The following is an 18,403-nucleotide window of genomic DNA, read 5'->3' on the forward strand; positions in this document are numbered from 1 at the left end:
AAAACCTGTGAGTACTCCTTTAGCTAGTCATTTTAAATTATCTAAAGAGCACTCACCAACTACTGAGCAGGAAAGAGATCATATGGCTAGAGTGTCATATGCTTTAGCTATAGGAAGCTTGATGTATGCCATGGTTTGTACAAGACCAGATATTGCACATGCAGTGGGAGTTGTCAGCAGGTATATGAGTAACCCAGGAAAGCAACATTAGGAGGCTGTGAAGTGGATATTCAGATACTTGAGGAAGACGACTGATTATGCTCTGCACTTTAAAAGATCAGATTTTAAACTGCAGGGATATGTAGATGCAGATATGGCAGGGGATACAGATGGTAGAAAGAGTACTATCGGGTATGTTTTTACGTTGGGTAATACTGCGATTAGCTGGGTCTCCAAACTGCAAAAGATAGTAGCACTTTCTACTACAGAAGCTGAGTACGTTGCAGTTACTGAAGCAAGCAAAGAAATGATATGGCTTCAGTCTTTCTTGGAAGAACTTGGCTTGAGATTGGGAAAAAGGACTTTGCATTGTGACAGTCAAAGCGCTATTCATTTAGCAAAGAATCCAGTGTTTCATTCGAGAACGAAACACATACAAATAAGATACCATTTTATCAGATAAGCTTTGGAAGATGGAATGTTGTTGCTTGAAAAGATTCCGAGTTGTCAGAATCCAGCGGATATGTTTACCAAGGTCGTTCCTGTTGATAAACTGAAGTTGTGTGCAACTTCAGTTGGGCTTCTCCACGACTAGAGATGAGTCACTACCGTTGCAGAGGAGACATATTGCTTGCTTTGTCTCCAAGTGGGAGATTGTTAGGATTATGGAGCCAAACCAAGGAGAAAATCTTTTTCCTATAAGGAAAATGTCCATTTAAATTTTTCCTTGTCCTATTTAGTTTGGGTTTTTTTTTTATTTTCCCATTCCCTTTTAGTTTTTGTCATACCATCTATTATAAATAGAGATAGATGGGTCATTTGATTAGTGTGCACAAATAGAGAGCCGTGAGAAATTCTCTAAAAAGAGAGAGTTTGAGAGCTAAATACTTGTGTATCCGTTCGAGAGTTTGAAAGGCTTGTAGAGTGATTCGTGAGCATTTTCTATGTGAGAGAAAACTGAGAGAAATCATTGTAAGGGGTTTGTAAACTCTTGAAAGATTCTTCCTGACATTTTAGTAAAACCTGCAACGGTAGCAGAGAACTGGACGTAGCCCACATTGGGTGAACCAGTATAAATCCGGCGTTTAATTTTCTTCTCCCTAATCTATTTATCGTTCTTGTTACTTAGAAGTTTTAGATTATTTTATCTAATCCTTTTAAGTGTAGACTGTATTTTTTTTTCACAACACTAATACTGTATTCATATAAGAGGGATCATGAGATTATAGAAGTATGATTACGAAAGGTTTAAAAGAATTAATAGTTACTATATATATACTAACAAGACATACATTCCTATCTTTTGGTGACTCAATCATAAGAACTTGAAAGTTAAGTGTGCTTAGTTTGAAGTAACTTTGGGTGAGTTCGAATGCCTACCCTCACATGTTGTGATTAAAAAAAATTGAGTAGGGATGAAGTGAGTATTTCACATTGAAAAGACACCAATTTATATAAAATAGTTTTCTATATACTACGACATTGTTTCAATGTTATTTACCAAAATGAGCTTAGTTCAACCGTACTTGGCACCCATTTCTAACTAAGAGGTCATAAGTTCAAATTCCCTACCCCACTTGTTATACTAAAAAAAACATTGTTTCAAATTCTTGTTCGAATGCCAATATGAGTTTATTTCAGCAGTAATTGACACATGTTTCATGATCAAGAGGTTATGAGTTTAAATACCCCTAACTCCACTTGTTATATTCAAAAAAGAAAAAAAAAATCTAACTCGAATCTTCGTAAAAGTTTTAGACAGATGAAGAAAATTTTTAGACCGATGAAGAAATTGACAATGGAAAGAGAATGAGAGATGAAAATACCACTTTAAGAAGAATATCTTCAAATTGAGCCCATGATTCAGCGGGGTGGGGATTCTTGGTCATACTGGCTTAGAGGTAAAATACACTTCTCCGACCTTTCAAAACTTAAAAATTTCAAAAGAAGGTAAAATACATTTCCCCAATCTTTAGCTTGAGGTCTCTTGATCACACTGACTCAGAGGTTTCAAGTTCGAAACTTTTAGTGAGTTTAATAAAAAAAAACCTTGATGTCTCTCAAGTCTGGGCCCTGTGACGAGCGCGGGTGCTCCTAAGTATATGGGAGTAAAGTTTCGACTCCCAGTTATTAAACTTTTTTTTTTATAATCAGGTTTGCAATTCGTTTCCTTTAACCGTAGTAGATAACACTATAACCATTGTAAATAAAATTATCGTTAAAATACTATTCTAGTCTCCGTCCTTCAAGAGTTATTCTATTTTAAATTAATATATTTTCAAATGTCCTTTAGACTCTAATATTTTTAATAAATCTTAAAAATAGTTATGATCCTCAAATTTGAGGTTAATTTTTTTGCCAAAATATGTAGTCTCTATATTGACATTTCTTTTTGTTTTTTGGAATACAACATGAGGTGGGTGTTCGAACTCATGACCTTTTGGTCAGAGATAGGTGACTTAACCATTTGACTTTCCCTTTTAAAATTTGGGACAAAGCACAAAGCATATTCACAATGTGACCTATCTCGAATGAAGATTATCAATTTTTTTTTCCAAATCAAATTAAAATTAACCTCAACCTAACGATATAGAGTAGTTTTAAGATTTATCAAAAGTACACCGACTAAAATAAGATAAATCTTTAAGGATAGAGACTGAATTTCGTACGACCATTAAATGTTAAAAATCACTAACAACAAGGATCAGAAACATAAAAATTTGAAACCTCAAAGGGTATGAAAACATGCAGAATTTAAGATTTGGAGACTAAAAGTAACACTTCTACAAATATTTTAGGAGTTGGGCCTTTGGTTTCTTGAACATGAAAGATTAATTAAATTCCAAAAAAAAAAAAAAAAAGAAAGAAAGAAACCAATAATCATATTTGTGAAGTTTTCTCATCAATTTCCACATTCTCTTCATTAGCTCCACCTTCCATGGCATCATTTTCAACCAAATAATGCTGCATTATTAGAACAAATATCATTACCAATTAATCTCAATCAAAGAGAAACAAGGAAAGTTAATTGAGGTATAGGCCACTTAATATCATGGATATAAATATTTTCATGTCTAACGACATTTAAAATTTGTTTTTTAGTACAACACGTGAGGTGAGAGGATTCGAACTCACGATCTTCTAGTCGGCATAGGTAGTTAACTTTTTTTTTTTTTAATTTTAAAAACATACACAGGTTGACATTTTTATAGTTTTGAAAAACAACCTCAATATTACCAAGTTGGGTTTTTAAAACACATAATTTATATAAGGTGTAGTTTTGTAAGCACCTCTCACCATCCTTTCAATTATTCAATTTTAAGTTTAATAAGACATTGGAGCCAAATTAAAAGTGAATATTTCAAAACATTGTGCATGAAAATATGAAATTAGAAAATAAGTGTATATTCCCAAAGAGAAAGAAAGAAAAAATTGTACCTTGTTTAAATCCATGATATCACTAAATTCAGCTTCAAATTCCTTCACTGTTCCAAGCCCAACAATTGCTTCTTTGGGAGAAGCAAAACACCTACAACACTAGAAAAAAAATATTTAATAAATATGGCCACCATATATATATACATATATATTTCAAAATAAGAGGAAACGACTACATTTTTATTTGTTTTTTTTTTAATTTCCTTATAATTTTTAGGAATCATAGTTAAATTTCACCAAGAGATAATGCCATTGAAGGGCTATTTTAGAAATTTATTTAGACAAATTTCTAAAATTTTCTAATTTTATACTTTTAGATTTCTACCGGTAGGATTTTATTTTAATTCCGATTTTAATTGCATTTACATTTATTATAGTTATTTGTTTTTTTGAATATAAAAGATTTAATTCTATAAATTATTATCATAATTCTGTGAACCCATATAAATTTTCAACAATAATCCCTTAATTCACCCATTCAAAACCTTAATTTACTCTTTCAAAAAGATTGATTCTCTTGATTTACCAATATTATTAATTATAAAAATATCCACAATCATTATTAGCAAGTCACTCTCCAACTACAACCCTCAGATATATCCGGATTATTGAGGCTTCTAAAATAAAATCACTGTTAGCAACTCACTCTACAACTACAACCCTTGGATATATCCCGATATAAACTAAATTCCATATAAACTTCCTAAAATCACTATTAGCAACTCACTCTCCAACTACAACACTCGGATATATCCTGATTTTTTAGTCTTCTAAAATAAAATCACTGTTAGCAACTCACTTTCCAACTACAACCCTCGGATATATCCGAATATAAACTAAATTCCATATAAAATTTCTTATAACCCCATATATACAATAATTCACACGAAATCAGAAATCGAAAAAAAAAGTTTTCAACATTGTACAAATATGAAAGAGAAAACTATTAGGATATATTGAAAAGTAAATCTTTCGATCGGGATAAACGAAGATGAACTGCTCCGGCAATGGAGGGGGATTGGAGACGAAGGAGCGGACGGAAACGACGAGTTTTTGAATAAGAATAATGGAGACGGCGGCCAGAGAAGGAGGCACCCAGATGGCGGCAGAGGCGAAGGAATGCAGAGATAGTCGGCCGGAGACGGAAAAGAGAGGCCTCCTCCTCCTCCTCCTCCTCCTCCTCCTCCTCCTCCTCCTCCTCAATGTACTAATCCGTTTAAAAAACTAATTTTTGCCTATTTGATAAGTATTTTGTTTATCATTATTTATTTTTAAAAGTTAGGTTTATATATATTTTTGTAGTTTAAAAAATTTAGCTTGGGTTCATAACATTTTTTGATTAGAGCACCTTAGCTTAACGGGAAATGACATCATCAAGTTCCACACAAACGAACAATGGAGTCACAACAATCCCAGGACACAATACGCTAGTTTCAAATCCAGGAAATCAAATTTCCCTAATCAAATTAACAGATAACAATTATCTGTTATGGAAGTTTCAGATCTTGACAACAATTCAAGGGCATGGATTGGAAAAATTCATCAAAGGTACAAAGACAATTCCTTCGCAATTCCTACAAACCACTGGAAACGAAGAAGGCATAACATCAATTCTAGAAGAAAATCCTGAATATCTTTCTTGGATTCGACAAGATAAACTTCTATCTTCTTGGCTATTGGGTCGATGAATGAAGAAATTTGGGCTCAAATGATCGGTTGCGTTTCTGCAAAAGATATTTGGGACTCACTCGAACAATTATACTTGACAACAAATACTGCAAAGATCATGCAATTGAAAGGCGAATATAGAATTTAAAGAGAGGGAGCATGAGTATAAAGACTACACAGCAAAGGTAATGAGTCTTGTTAACTTTTTGAATTTAGTAGGATATACAGTAACCATGTAAGAGCAAAACCCAAGCCACTCCAAGAAGTATATGCTTTTTTACTATCTCACGAAAATAGAATTGAAAGAATTTTTGGTATAAACCCTGATGGTATACGACCCACAACAAATCTCACGTTTCAAAACAATGACAAACAATCAAATGATACGACTCCTAATAATTATCATAATCAAGGCAATCAGAGAGGAAATCGAAACAATGGAAATCGAAGTTTCAGTAGAGCAAGGCAGTGGAACAACAACAATCGAATTGAATGTCAAATGTGTGGTAAATTTGGACATACAGCCCTCAAATGCTACTTTCGATTTGAAGGACACCAACAAAAAAATAACTAGGCAAATGGAAATTCTCAAAATTACAATGGCACCAATATCAGAACTATGCTTCTAACCAATTCCAAAATAGTCAGATGCAGGCTAGGATTGTGACTCCAAACCCAACCACTGATAGCTGTTGGTATCCAGATTCAGGCTCCATCAATCATATCACAAATTCATATGAAAAGCTTGCAATTGGACATGAGTATTCAGGAGGCAATCAAATTCATGTGAGAAATGGAACAGGTTTGGATGTACTTCATACTAGCAGTACTTTACTTAAACATTCCAATTCCTCTTGTGTCTCTTCTTCTTGCCATGTTTTTAACATAAAAAACCTACTTCATGTTTCCCATATGACCAAAAACTTAATAAATAAATGTCAGTCAGTTTGTAAAAGATAATAATGTTTTCTTTGAATTCTATCCACTAACTTGTTTTTGTAAAGGACCAAATCACTGGGACAACTTTACTCCAAGGACATCTTCATGAAGGATTATGCAAATTTGATATGGTGAAAGCACATCTCAAGAACTTTCTTTGTGACCTAGCTTCTCAACACACGTCTTCTGCACTACTAGTATCCTCTGCCATATCACCCGAAAGTAATACTTCTTGTCACTCATCTCCTTCTTCTACTTGTAATTCTGATGTCTCTAAGGCTGTTTTGTGGCATCTAAGATTAGGCCATCCTTCTTCAATTGTTGTTTACCAAGCTCTACCACAATGTAATATTACTATTCCAAATAAAATGCCACAATTATGTCACTCTTGTTCTATTGGAAAAATTCACAAGCAACCATTTTCTTCTTCCAAACAATGTATACTGCACCGCTACAACTCATAGAATCTGATCTATGGGTCCCTCACATTTATCTTCTTCCAATGACTACAAATATTATATGAGCTTTGTTGATGTATTCTCAAGATCCACATGGATCTATTTTCTTAAATCTAAATCTGAAGCCTTACAAACGTTATCATATTCAAAACCTAAGTTGAAAAGTTCCTTAATCACCCGATTAAAATGCTCCAAACTGACTGGGGAGGTGAATTTCGTTCATTCACTTCCTTTCTCAACCAAAATGGTATTCTTCATCACCTTACTTGTCCTTATACATCAGAACAAAACGGTATCGTGGAAAGAAAACACCGCCATACTGTCGAGACGGGTTTAACCCTTTTAACTCATGCTTCCTTACCATTAAAATTTTGGGATGATGCTTTCTCCACCTCGGTTTACTTAATTAATAGACTACCTACTAATATCCTTCATGGAAAATGTCCTATGGAAGTTCTGTTTCAAACTAAACCAAACTATAACTTTCTCAAAGTTTTCGGTTGCAATTGCTTCCCATATCTTCGACCTTTCAATCACCACAAACTCCAATCTCGTTCATCTCATTGTTTATTTCTTGGCTATAGTAACCTTCATTAAGGTTATAAATGTCTTGATAAATCTGGTCGGCTCTTTATATCCCATCACATTATTTACGATGAGTCTGTCCTTCCCTATGCAAATTCTATCTCATCAGCACCTACTACCAATGGAACTACTTCATCACAACCTTCATCATCAAATCAAAATCATATTCCACCTAATTCTAATACTCAAGCTCCATTTCCTATCAGACCTGGCCCTTCTTCAACATCTCCTGTTCTGACCTCCACTGCTGTAGAACTTCCTTCCGCCAGTGAATCCAATCCATTACCTTCCCAACCAAACAGATCACGCATCTTCTCCTATTCTAGTACCTACAAACTTATCTCCTGTTTCAGTGCCTATATCATCCACTATTGACTCCACTATGAATACTAATTCAATGGTGACAAGGTCCAAAAATGGTATTTGGAAACCCAGGGTGTTTTTAACTGAATTTCTGGACATCGAGCCTCCTAACGCCAAAACCGCCTTGAAATGTGATCAGTGGAAACAAGCTATGAACTTAGAATATGAAGCTCTATTGAATAACCACGAATAACCACACGTGGGATCTAGTGCCTCTACCTTTGAACAAGAAAACCATTAGCTGCAAATGAGTGTTCAAAATCAAACATAACTCAGATGAATCTATCGCTCAGTACAAAGCCAGATTGGTTGCTAAAGGGTTCCATCAAGTTGCAGACTTTGATTATTTTGAGACATTTAGTCCAGTCATCAAACCAGTTACCAACAAAGTTCTCTTTACTATGGCTTTAGCCAAAAACTGAATCATTCGTCAATTGGACATAAATAACGCATTCCTCCATGGGTTACTATCTGAGGAAGTCTATATGGAGCAGCTAGCAGGTTTTAATATCTCAACCCTTATACTTCTCGTCCTTTGGTGTGTAATTGAGAAGGTCCTATATGGACTCAAACAAGCACCTAGGGCTTGGTTTGACAGATTTGAAAATTTTCTCCTTACTGCTGGTTTTGTGAACTCAAAAGTTGATACATCTCTATTCATGCGTGTTAAATCCACCTCTGCTTGCTATGTACTCATTTATGTAGATGACATAGTCATCACTGGCTCTTCGTCAACAGAAATTAATGCTCTTATTGCTCTCTAAATCAAATATTTGCTCTAAAAGATTTGGGGACTTTGAGCTACTTTTTAGGAATTGAAGTTTCCTATACTTCCTCGAGAGCCATGTTTCTCTCCCAGTCAAAGTATATTTCGGATCTCCTACACCGTTCCAAGATGTTTGACGCAAACGAAATATCTACTCCTATGATGAATGGGTATGTTCTGTTCGCTAGAGGTGGTGCCCTTTTCACATATCCTTCTTTATATCGTAGTGTTGTTGGCTCCTTACAGTATGCCACTGTTACACGACCAGAGATTTCATATTCAATAAATAAAATCTGCCAATTTATGCATGCTCAAACTCTTTCTCGTTGGCAGTCAACAAAAAGAGTTCTGAAGTACCTTAAAGGAACTCTTCATCACAATTTACTCCTCTCTCAACCTTCCTTTTGCTGATGCAGATTGGGCGTCAGACCCTAACGACAGAAAATCCACTTTGGTTTCTGTATATATTTTGGTGGTAATTTAGTTTCCTGAGGGTCGAAAAAGCAGCTTATCATCTCCCGGTTCAGCACAGAGGCAGAATTTCGTTGCATCGCAAATGCAGCCATGGAATTGATCTGGCTGACGTCACTACTTGTTGAATTACAAATTCCTCTACCTCAGCCTCCAATCCTATGGTGTGATAACTTAGGTGCCGTATATCTAAGTGCAAATCTGATTTTACACTCTCGAACAAAACACGTTGAACTTGTCATTTACTTCGTCAGGGATCTTGTGTTGCAGCAAAAACTTAGAGTATATCATGTTCCAGCAACTGCTCAAGCGGCAGATATCCTCACTAAACCTCTCTCCGCTAAAACGTTTTTGCCTTTTCGATCCAAGCTCAATGTCGTTTATTCAATGGACATTAACTTGAAGGGGTATTAAGATAGCTCACTAATGTGTAATTAGTTATTGTTACTGTTATGTTAGAGTGGGTTTGTTATCAAGGTTTGTTAATCTGTCAGTAGTAATCCTTCATCACAGCTCTTCTATATAAATGCTGTATTGTATCTATGATTGGATAATAAGATTTGATATGAAGTTGTGATCATATTCTTATTCTTAAACTCCATAATCTATTAGTATACATGACTATGAAGATTATGAATAAATAAGTCAACATGAGCATTGTTTAGCGGTAATCGGTACGTTATCTCTTCTTTGAGGTTGGAGGTTCAATCCCCTATATCCTATTTTTGTATTAAAAAAAAAGATTATGGATAAATAAATATGAATTTTGTTAAAAAAATTCAAATATTTAAAATGTAATTCACATTTAAAATATATACCTAAAATTTATTGTTTAACTGAGAATTGAGTACAAAAGACTGACCTTGGTGATGATGGAAGGGAAGGAAACAGAGCATGAATCTTCCTCTCCACTTCTTTCTCCACTTCTTTGTGTATCTGAAAATCATAATTTCGAATCTCGAGATTTGAATATTGCTTTCGATGAATGTGTGGAGATCTCAATTTTATAAAAATGTTGATAAAATTTATATTTTAACTACTCAGCTATCTTCATGAAAAAAAAACCATTATTCTAAATTTTGTTTTTACTTATAATTTAATTGATATGATTTTAAAAATTTTAATTTGTTCCCTACCATCTAATCCCAAAACACACCTATTCGTACAAGACTGCTATCTTACGTGGTGTTTTTTCCGTTCGGACACACAATGTTTTTTCGAGATTTAACAAAGACGGGACTGAAACAACAACGTGGCTGGTAATTCAATATCGATGGATGTATTAAAAAAGTTAAATACTATATAAGGAACAACTAGATTTTATATTTATATCCCACGATTATTAAAAGACAATCCCACATAGCAGAGGAAATGATCTAGTGTGGAATAAAATTGTCAAGATTTGATAAATTTAGAGACGTTTGAGATTTAACCAAAATATAGAAAATAAATTGTAAACTTTCTAAAATCATATGAGTATATTGAAACAAAATTGAAAATTTGGAACTAAAGTGATAAATTTTAACGTCAAAGAAAAAATAGGAAAAGGAGAGAGAAAAGGATGATAAATACCAGTTGGCGAAGAAGAGCTTGGATTTGAGGCCATGATTCACGAAATGAAATATTAGATTCAACTTCAAAACTGCAAAAGGCATATTCAATAATCACAGGAAAAGAAAAAAAAAAAGGGCCAAACTGAACCTCCTTAATTAGTCAAGACACCTATTTTCAACCAGGGAGTCGTGAATTTGAACCTCCACCTTGCATGTTATATTAAAAAAATAAATAATCACGGAAAATAAGAGAGAAAGGAAATTAGATAATATTTTTTCTTTTCCAAATTTATGTCAATTTACAAAGTATTCAATTCACTTTAAGTAATATGGCATAGAAGTTTAGCGAGGGACTAAATTGGAAAATGTTAAAATCTAATAGACTAATTGAAACTTTTGAAAGGATGGTACTAAATTGAAAATGTACCAAAATATTAGGCACTAAAAAAATATAATTAACCTTAAAAAATAAAAAATATTTGCTGACACACCCCTCAATAAAAGATCCTTCTGATTTTTTGACACGAAATATTAGCTAAAAAATTTTAGGAGCATTTGGTCTGGGATCTAAAAATTGAAAACAAGTGATTTCAATAAAAAAAATAAAAAAATTGTATAAATGTTTTCGAATATGTGTTTGATAAATTATTTAAAAATTGAATCTCAATTTAAAAACTTTTTCAAAACATGTGTTTAGTAATATTACCCACTAAATATTTAGTTAAATCTAAAATATTATTTTGTAGGATTATTATTTTACAATATTATATTTTAAATGATTTAATTTTAAGAAGAAAATAGAAAAAAAAAGAAAGAAAAAAAAAGAGTTTATAACATAAAATAATATATTAATCAATTTTTTTTTCAAAATCTGAAAAAACACAAAAGTGCTGTTTTAAAAAATTTTACTATTTAGATCACAGAAAACAGTCTTAAAAAATAAATCTGCTAACACATATGGACTATGATTCGAAAAAAAAAATTCAAATTGCATACCAAACAAATGCTTACTAATCCAACCATTAATAAAAATACGTCATATTAAAAAGTCCGAAGAAACTTCTATCGACGAGTATGTAGGTAAGTATTGTTGATAAAAAAAACCCGCAAAAAGAAAAAGAGAGAGAAAGGGAGCAAACCCAGTAGTTTTAGGGTTTGTATGATGGTTCTGAAACTCCTGAAGATCCTTATGGGTTTCCATGACGGAGGATGGCAGAGTAGAGGGAACTTCACCTCTAAAGAAATATTTATAGGAAGAAAAATGGGTTTCAACTTTATAATAATGTCTTGAGAAAATCCCATGAGACAGAAAATCCCATGTGGAATTTCTTATTTGATTTGACCCAACAAATACTTTGTAATTTCCTGGAAAATGCTAAGGCATTTCCTCAACGAATCCCACAGATTTCTGCCCAATCAATTACCCCATTATAGTACTAAAATATATATATTATATATATAATATTTTAGATACGTTTCGACACGTCGGACATTTTTTTATAGAGAATGTTCAATATGTTGAACCTACGGACGTATGAAAATGTAAATCAGAGATAAACCAAAAAATATAAAAAATATCAATAAAATATCATTAATATTAGACCTAGTCAATATTAACATTAATGAATTTTAATTTATTTAAAAAATAGTGCAATGATTATTTTATTATAATATTTTTATTTTAAGAAATTTGTAGAAATATTTATTGACGTCAGCATTTTATCGATATTGGTATTTTCATAAAATTAAGATATCAACATTTTTAATCTTGACAATAACTCAATTATTTATGTGGTTAAAATTACAATCTTTTGACACCATGGTTGGAACATCGATAAAATTTTTTTCGTACAATATCTGGGATTGGCGATTCAAATTCCCGATAAATTGATGGAACTAAAAAATGATTTGACAATAAGTGATACAAAAAGGTAGGTTAATTAGATAAAATAAGGGTAAACAAGGTATAAGAATTTGATGTAGCTGGAAAATAGAATACATTTTAAACCAAAGTTTTTGCAATATGTCTACTTTTATTTTATATAGTTGACGTACTCTCTTTTATCACTTGTTGTAGGTCAAATCGTCACTTGTAAATTAAACAAGTATTTAATTGATAGAAAATTTATTATTTATTTATGAACGTGTTTACTAGAAAAAGAGTGCTCCACCGACTCTTGGCTTTAGCTTCAAGCCAAAGTACTTACTATTATCCAAAAACGAGTGCGATGGGATGCTTTTCTAAAACGGTAATATAATTGATATAGCCATTTGATTTCAAAAAATGAACAAATAATTTTTAGTTTTGTAAAAATAAGAACATCTCTACTAATTTTTAGGTACAAAATTAAGCCTTCTCATGATTTTAAAATAAATATATTTCTTTTTTATAGGAGAATCCTACTACCATTTTTATATAATAATTCAAATATTTTGAGAATCTTGCCATATTTCAAATTCAAATATTGTTCCAACCAATATTTAGGAGAATTATACTAACAAATCTAAGAGAAAAAAAATATTAATTAAATTAAAATCTAAATCAAAATTTAAACCAGAAAATCATTATTGAAAATTATATTAAAAATACAAAATTTAAAGAATAAAATCATTATAAAAAATGATACTAAAAAAAATCTTAAAGAATATATAATAAATAAAATTTAATTAGAAATAAAAATACTAAGACCCAAGTGAAACAAATAGACGAATAGATGAACAAATACGATAAACATGTGAACAAATACGACGAATATTGGAGGGTGAACAAATGCATGAACAAATACGCTAAACATGGATGGTGAACACATGAACAATTAAATACAGTGAACACATGAACAAATATAGTGTACACAACACAAAAAGTACGGTACACACATATGAACCAAAATAGTGAACAAATATGGTGAATAAATAATGTGTGAACAACAAATAAGGTGTATTTTTGTGAACAGTTAATACATCATACCTCAAATGAAAAAGATACATAGAAACTTAGCATATAGGCCTCTCTCTCCTCTACCCTCTACCGCTGCTGCCACACTTACAACCACTCTATTACTCGCCGCGTTGCCCCACCATTGTTCATGTGTCTCCTTCATTTGATTTTTGTCTCTCTTGCAATACTTTCAGTCTCCTCTCTCCCTTCGTGGCTTCAATCATTTCCCTCTTTGATCGTCTCCCTCAATATGTTGTCTCCTTATATTTCGTGAATTTTGTCTCTACATATATATCAAGTAAGTTTATAGCAACAATAGTTGAGAAGAAAAGACTAGAACTAAGAAGAGATAGAATTTTGGAGAGATCAAGGAAGTTGAGATATTTCACTTTTAAAAATAATAACAAAATAGAAAGGGTAAAATGATCAAAATTAAATGGGGAAAATAGTTAGAAAGATAGAAATGAACACTTTTTTATCAAAGATCATTTGACCATTTTTTAAAATTAGGTAACAAATATCAACATCTCACTATAAATTTTCTTTCCAAAATTCGACCATTTTTTAAAATTAGGTAACAAATATCCACATCTCACTGTAAATTTTCTTTCCAAAATTCCTAATAGATTCCTATACTATATTTTTTTTGCTTTGCCACTAATTCATTTGTCATTTTAACATTCTGTTTCTTGTATGAAGAGAGAGGTATTTGAAAGCATTCGGTGTATACAAGATAGACATTGCCATACAATAGCCCATTTTAGGAGGTTTCCTTTCTTGCTTAGACTGGCTCTATTATTACACTCTCTCGTTGATTTCATAAAAAAAAAAAAAGAATATTGTTGTTGAGAAATTAATGGGCTTGAATAACTTTCCGTTTCACAGGAATATCGAACCACACACCACAATATACAAATAAGGATGAAACTGTAAATCACATGAATACGACACAACAAAATTATATATACTGGTTCACCAATTAAAGGTTACGTCTAGTCTTCCACTCAGACGTGAGTAATTCACTAATATTGTTAAGAATTGAATTACAATAAACTCTCCCAAAAATATCCCTTAGAGGCCCCAACAAAAGTCCGTCAAGCAATCTAACACAATTACTTAGATACAGGAATGAGAAAACTCACAATAGGATCAAGATACAATTACCCCAATAAAGACGATTCTGATTTGTCCAAGTCTTTGCCAAATACTCCCACCGTCACCTCAAAATACTGCCAGAATCTCCCAAATTTGGCTGCTGCCAATTACCTTTCAAATACACGACTCCTTTATTTTTGTGTTCCACGGCCACCACAAAAAATGTAATAGCAACATGTGTTAAAAGACAAAAAAAGTCAACTAAAGTTTGACCCTTCTCATGGTCCAAAGACTTTCACTCCTCCTTTTTTCTTTTTTTCTTTTTTTTTTTAAATTTTTTATCCAATTCCCAACAATCTCCCACTTGAGACAAAATAACAATTTCGCCTCTCACTGCAACAACAGTGTCCCCTCATCTTGACAACTCTGCCAAGATTCAGTTATAACTACTCTGTCAACGAACTGATCCACACTGCTCGATCCTCCCTGTCTGATTTTGCCTTGAGACTGGGCAGCTTTACGTGGTCTTGCCCCTAGACTTAGAGACATAACCACGTATTTCCACTTGATCTAAGTAGTTCCCTCTGCTTCTTTCTTCGATCGAGTTCATTGACCTCTAAAAGAAGATTTTCTCTCTATATTAGGCTTGGTACTCTCACCCAAGCATGTTGCCACACGAGAAATAGAACTTGTACCCTTCGATGCACTAATTTGCCTATGCGACCTTACCAGCTCGTCTGAACGTCTAAAAACTGAGGTATGAACTCGATGGCCTATCAAATTCCCATTTCCATTTTCTGTATTTCCCAGCTGTTTAACTTGAGTTGATGGCAGATTCTTCTGATCTTTTTTGGCCATCAATGCTACTGGTCCTCTAAGGTCTCGCCTTGAACCATCTGCAACTACTAGGTGCATTCTCTGTCTTAGTGAACCATTGGCAACCCCAAACTCTAACACATAAACAGAAGATCTCTTCTGGTCTGTCACCGTTATCCTAGATTTCCTCTTGAGCTTCCAGCCACCCCCAACATACTCACTTTTGTAGCCATCATCGTCTAGCTTCCCTGCGGATAACAAATTCAATCTGAAGCTAGAAATATACCTGACGTCTCGCAACACTAACTCAGCCCTTTCACTTCTCTTTAAACAAACATCTCCAATTCCTCTCACCTTGGACACACTCTCATTCCCCATTCTCGCTGAGCCATGATCACCTACAACAAAAGATGGGAACCAACGTTTGTTTGAAGTAACATGCGCTGATGCTACAATGTTCACTACCCACTCTGAAGAATGGTCTACGGATGTATTCCTCTCAATGCAAGCTAGAAACTCTTCAATTGGTTCTTCTTCTGTTATAACATTTGCAGTGTTGTTCTTTTTCTCAAACTCTTATTTTAACTTCCTGCAAAGACGTTTAATGTGTCATTTCTTATGGCGGTAATAACACTCCATTTACCTGCTGAAACTTCCGCTAGCTCTGTTATTTCTCTACTCCGGCTTCCGTGTGTAATTCATCTTGGCCTTCCCTTTGTTTTGAACTACCAAACTGATTGAACCCCATTTTCTGCCCCTGAAGTAGATGCAGACATTTTCCTCAATTTCCTTCGAGTTTCTTTAGATAAGGCAGCATCACAAAAGTTGCAAATTTCAGACTATTATCTCCCAACAAATTCAACACCGCAGTCTTCATCGTCTCCCAACTGTCAGGCAAAGATGTCAACGGTCTCATAGCCTTCACCTCTTCATCAATCTTAATATTCATCCCTTTTAGTTTGTTCAATATGTCGGTGAGCTCATTAATGTGAGAATTTACTGAGGTTTCCTCCTCCATGTGGATATTGAAATACTTGGTCCATAGAAGTATTTTGGTGTTGGCAGAAGGTTTCTCATACCTGTCTTACAAGGCCTTCATCAGTTCTTTTGCTTTCGTCTCTTTCACCATGACGCTAGATACACCCATCGATAAAGACATCCTGATGTTTGCAACGGCATGTTCATCCATCTCATTTCAATCCTTGTCAGTCATCCCCGCTGGTCTTTCCCCCAAAGCCTTGTGTATCTTCTTGCACGTAAGAAGATCCTTTACTTGCATCTTACAAAAACTGAAATTCTCTTCAGTACCACTTCATAGTAATGGTGTCCATGATATTTGTCTCCCATAATTCTCTAATCTACACTCTGATACCACTTGTTGGGAAATTAATGGCCCTGTATGGCCCTAAATAATTTTCCCTTCCACAGGAATGTCCAAACACACACCACAATATGGAAATTAGGAAGAAACTGTAATACACAAGAATACGATACAACAAAATTATATTGGTTGACCAACTAAGGGCTACGTCCGGTCTTCCACTCAGATATGGGTAATTTACTAATATTGTCAAGAATTGGATTACAATAAACTCTCCCAAAAAATATCCCCTAGAGGCCCCAACAAAAGCCCCATAACTTCTAAGCAATCTAACACAATTACTTAGGTACAGGAATGAGAAAACTCACAATATAATCAAGATACAATTACCCCAATAAAGATGATCTTGATTTGCCCAAGCTATTGGAATTAATTTAATAATTAATTCATATGTGGGTAACAAATCAAAGAGCAATTATATTTGGGCTATTTAATGGGCATACAAGTGATCTTAATTATGGGCCCATGACTTCCCATTTAGTGGTGTGGTTTGTTGAGAAGAAACCAGCCCATTAATCCTAGCGGATTATGGGAAACCGTAGGATTAACCTATAAATATATGGTTATGATCCCCAATACACTATGCTTCTTGAGCCTCCTGTTCCCCATCAAACAGAGAGTATTGCTCATATTTGGTCGGGGTTGCATAGTTGAGGAAGACCATAAACCACAACTTCTTGCAGATCATGATCAATTTATCTAATGGTTTCAGGTAATTCTAATCTCTTTATAGATTTTGGTTTTCTTCCATGCTTAGATCCTTGGCTTTGATTGTTCTAGAATTTTATGACTTTTATTTTAGAATAATAATAAATTAGGGTTTATTTAATTTTTTCCAACAAGTGGTATCAGAGCAAGTTTTGCATGGATGATTATTGGATCTTTAAGAGTTAAGTTCATTGTTCTTTTAATAACTTATTTATTTAAATAAAAAGTTATTAAAATTATTTGGATTGATAAGATGTTTGAACAATTTTCACATGATTAAAATTCTTAATTGATTGAAAATTGTTCAAACATCTTATCATCCAAATAATTTTAATAACTTTTTGATTAAAATTCTTAATTGATTGAAAATTGTTCGAATTTATCCCTGACTAATTTGATAAAGTTTAATTTTTTTTTATTAACAAATTAGTTGTGATGGTGAATCTTTAGTTTTCATTAAAAGAAAAATTAAAGAAATTGCGGCACTCCAATGAGGTGTCGTTTGAATATAACGGCTGGTGCATGGAGATACTGCCCTAGCACCATTTTTTTTAAATGTTGCAGTGCGCAAACTTACAGATGTTTTTTTTTGTGGCTATTTATTTAATTTTTAATAATTATTTATTTAGTTATCAATTTATATTCTGTTTTGAATATTCTGGGTGAATTTAAATATGGAGGTTAATTTAATTTTCCTTTTATGATTGTGCTAATTAAAGATTGTTGATTATGGTGAATAAATTTAACAATTTAATCAATACTTTGCACAATTTTTAAATTTCTATGAATGTTTTGATTTAGAAATATTATTGTTAATTGTTGAAAATAACTTAGGTATTTTATTTTCATATGGAAACAATTAAGAATAATTAAGTAAGAATTTTGTGAGATTTGAGTATTGTTGTTTATTCGAATTGTGATCGGCCCAAAGGAAGGTCACAATTTGGCCAAATAACAAATACACTGGAATTAATTATCGATATTAGATTATTGTGCTGCAATTAGTGCTCCATAGCCTATGTTGAATTGTTGATGAGTTATAATATCAATAATATTCCTTTTGGG

General features: G+C 33.1%; 1 protein-coding gene across 6 annotated transcripts; it reads right to left on the minus strand.

Annotated features, from left to right (window-relative positions):
• Positions 1-2,895: 2,895 nt before the first annotated feature.
• LOC111023470 (uncharacterized) lies at positions 2,896-11,774 on the minus strand. 6 transcript variants are annotated; one of them, XM_088118004.1, is made up of 6 exons: positions 11,540-11,681; positions 10,570-10,607; positions 10,420-10,436; positions 9,710-9,783; positions 3,598-3,688; positions 2,896-3,123 (listed from the first exon to the last, which is right to left on the minus strand). In XM_088118004.1, the coding sequence occupies exons 1-6, from the start codon at positions 11,599-11,601 to the stop codon at positions 3,040-3,042; spliced, it is 366 nt and encodes a 121-aa protein (XP_087974130.1). In that variant the 5' UTR covers positions 11,602-11,681; the 3' UTR covers positions 2,896-3,039. The 6 variants fall into 6 exon arrangements, with proteins under 6 accessions (XP_087974130.1, XP_022156600.1, XP_087974129.1 ...); XM_022300908.2 differs by lacking the exon at positions 10,570-10,607 and having other exon boundaries at positions 3,598-3,696; positions 11,540-11,721; XM_088118003.1 differs by lacking the exon at positions 10,570-10,607 and having other exon boundaries at positions 11,540-11,717.
• Positions 11,775-18,403: the final 6,629 nt, after the last annotated feature.

This window comes from Momordica charantia, assembly GCF_013281855.1.
Source record: "Momordica charantia cultivar OHB3-1 chromosome 9 unlocalized genomic scaffold, Mcharantia_2.0 BLBB01000009.1, whole genome shotgun sequence".
NCBI classification, from domain to species: Eukaryota; Viridiplantae; Streptophyta; class Magnoliopsida; order Cucurbitales; family Cucurbitaceae; genus Momordica; species Momordica charantia.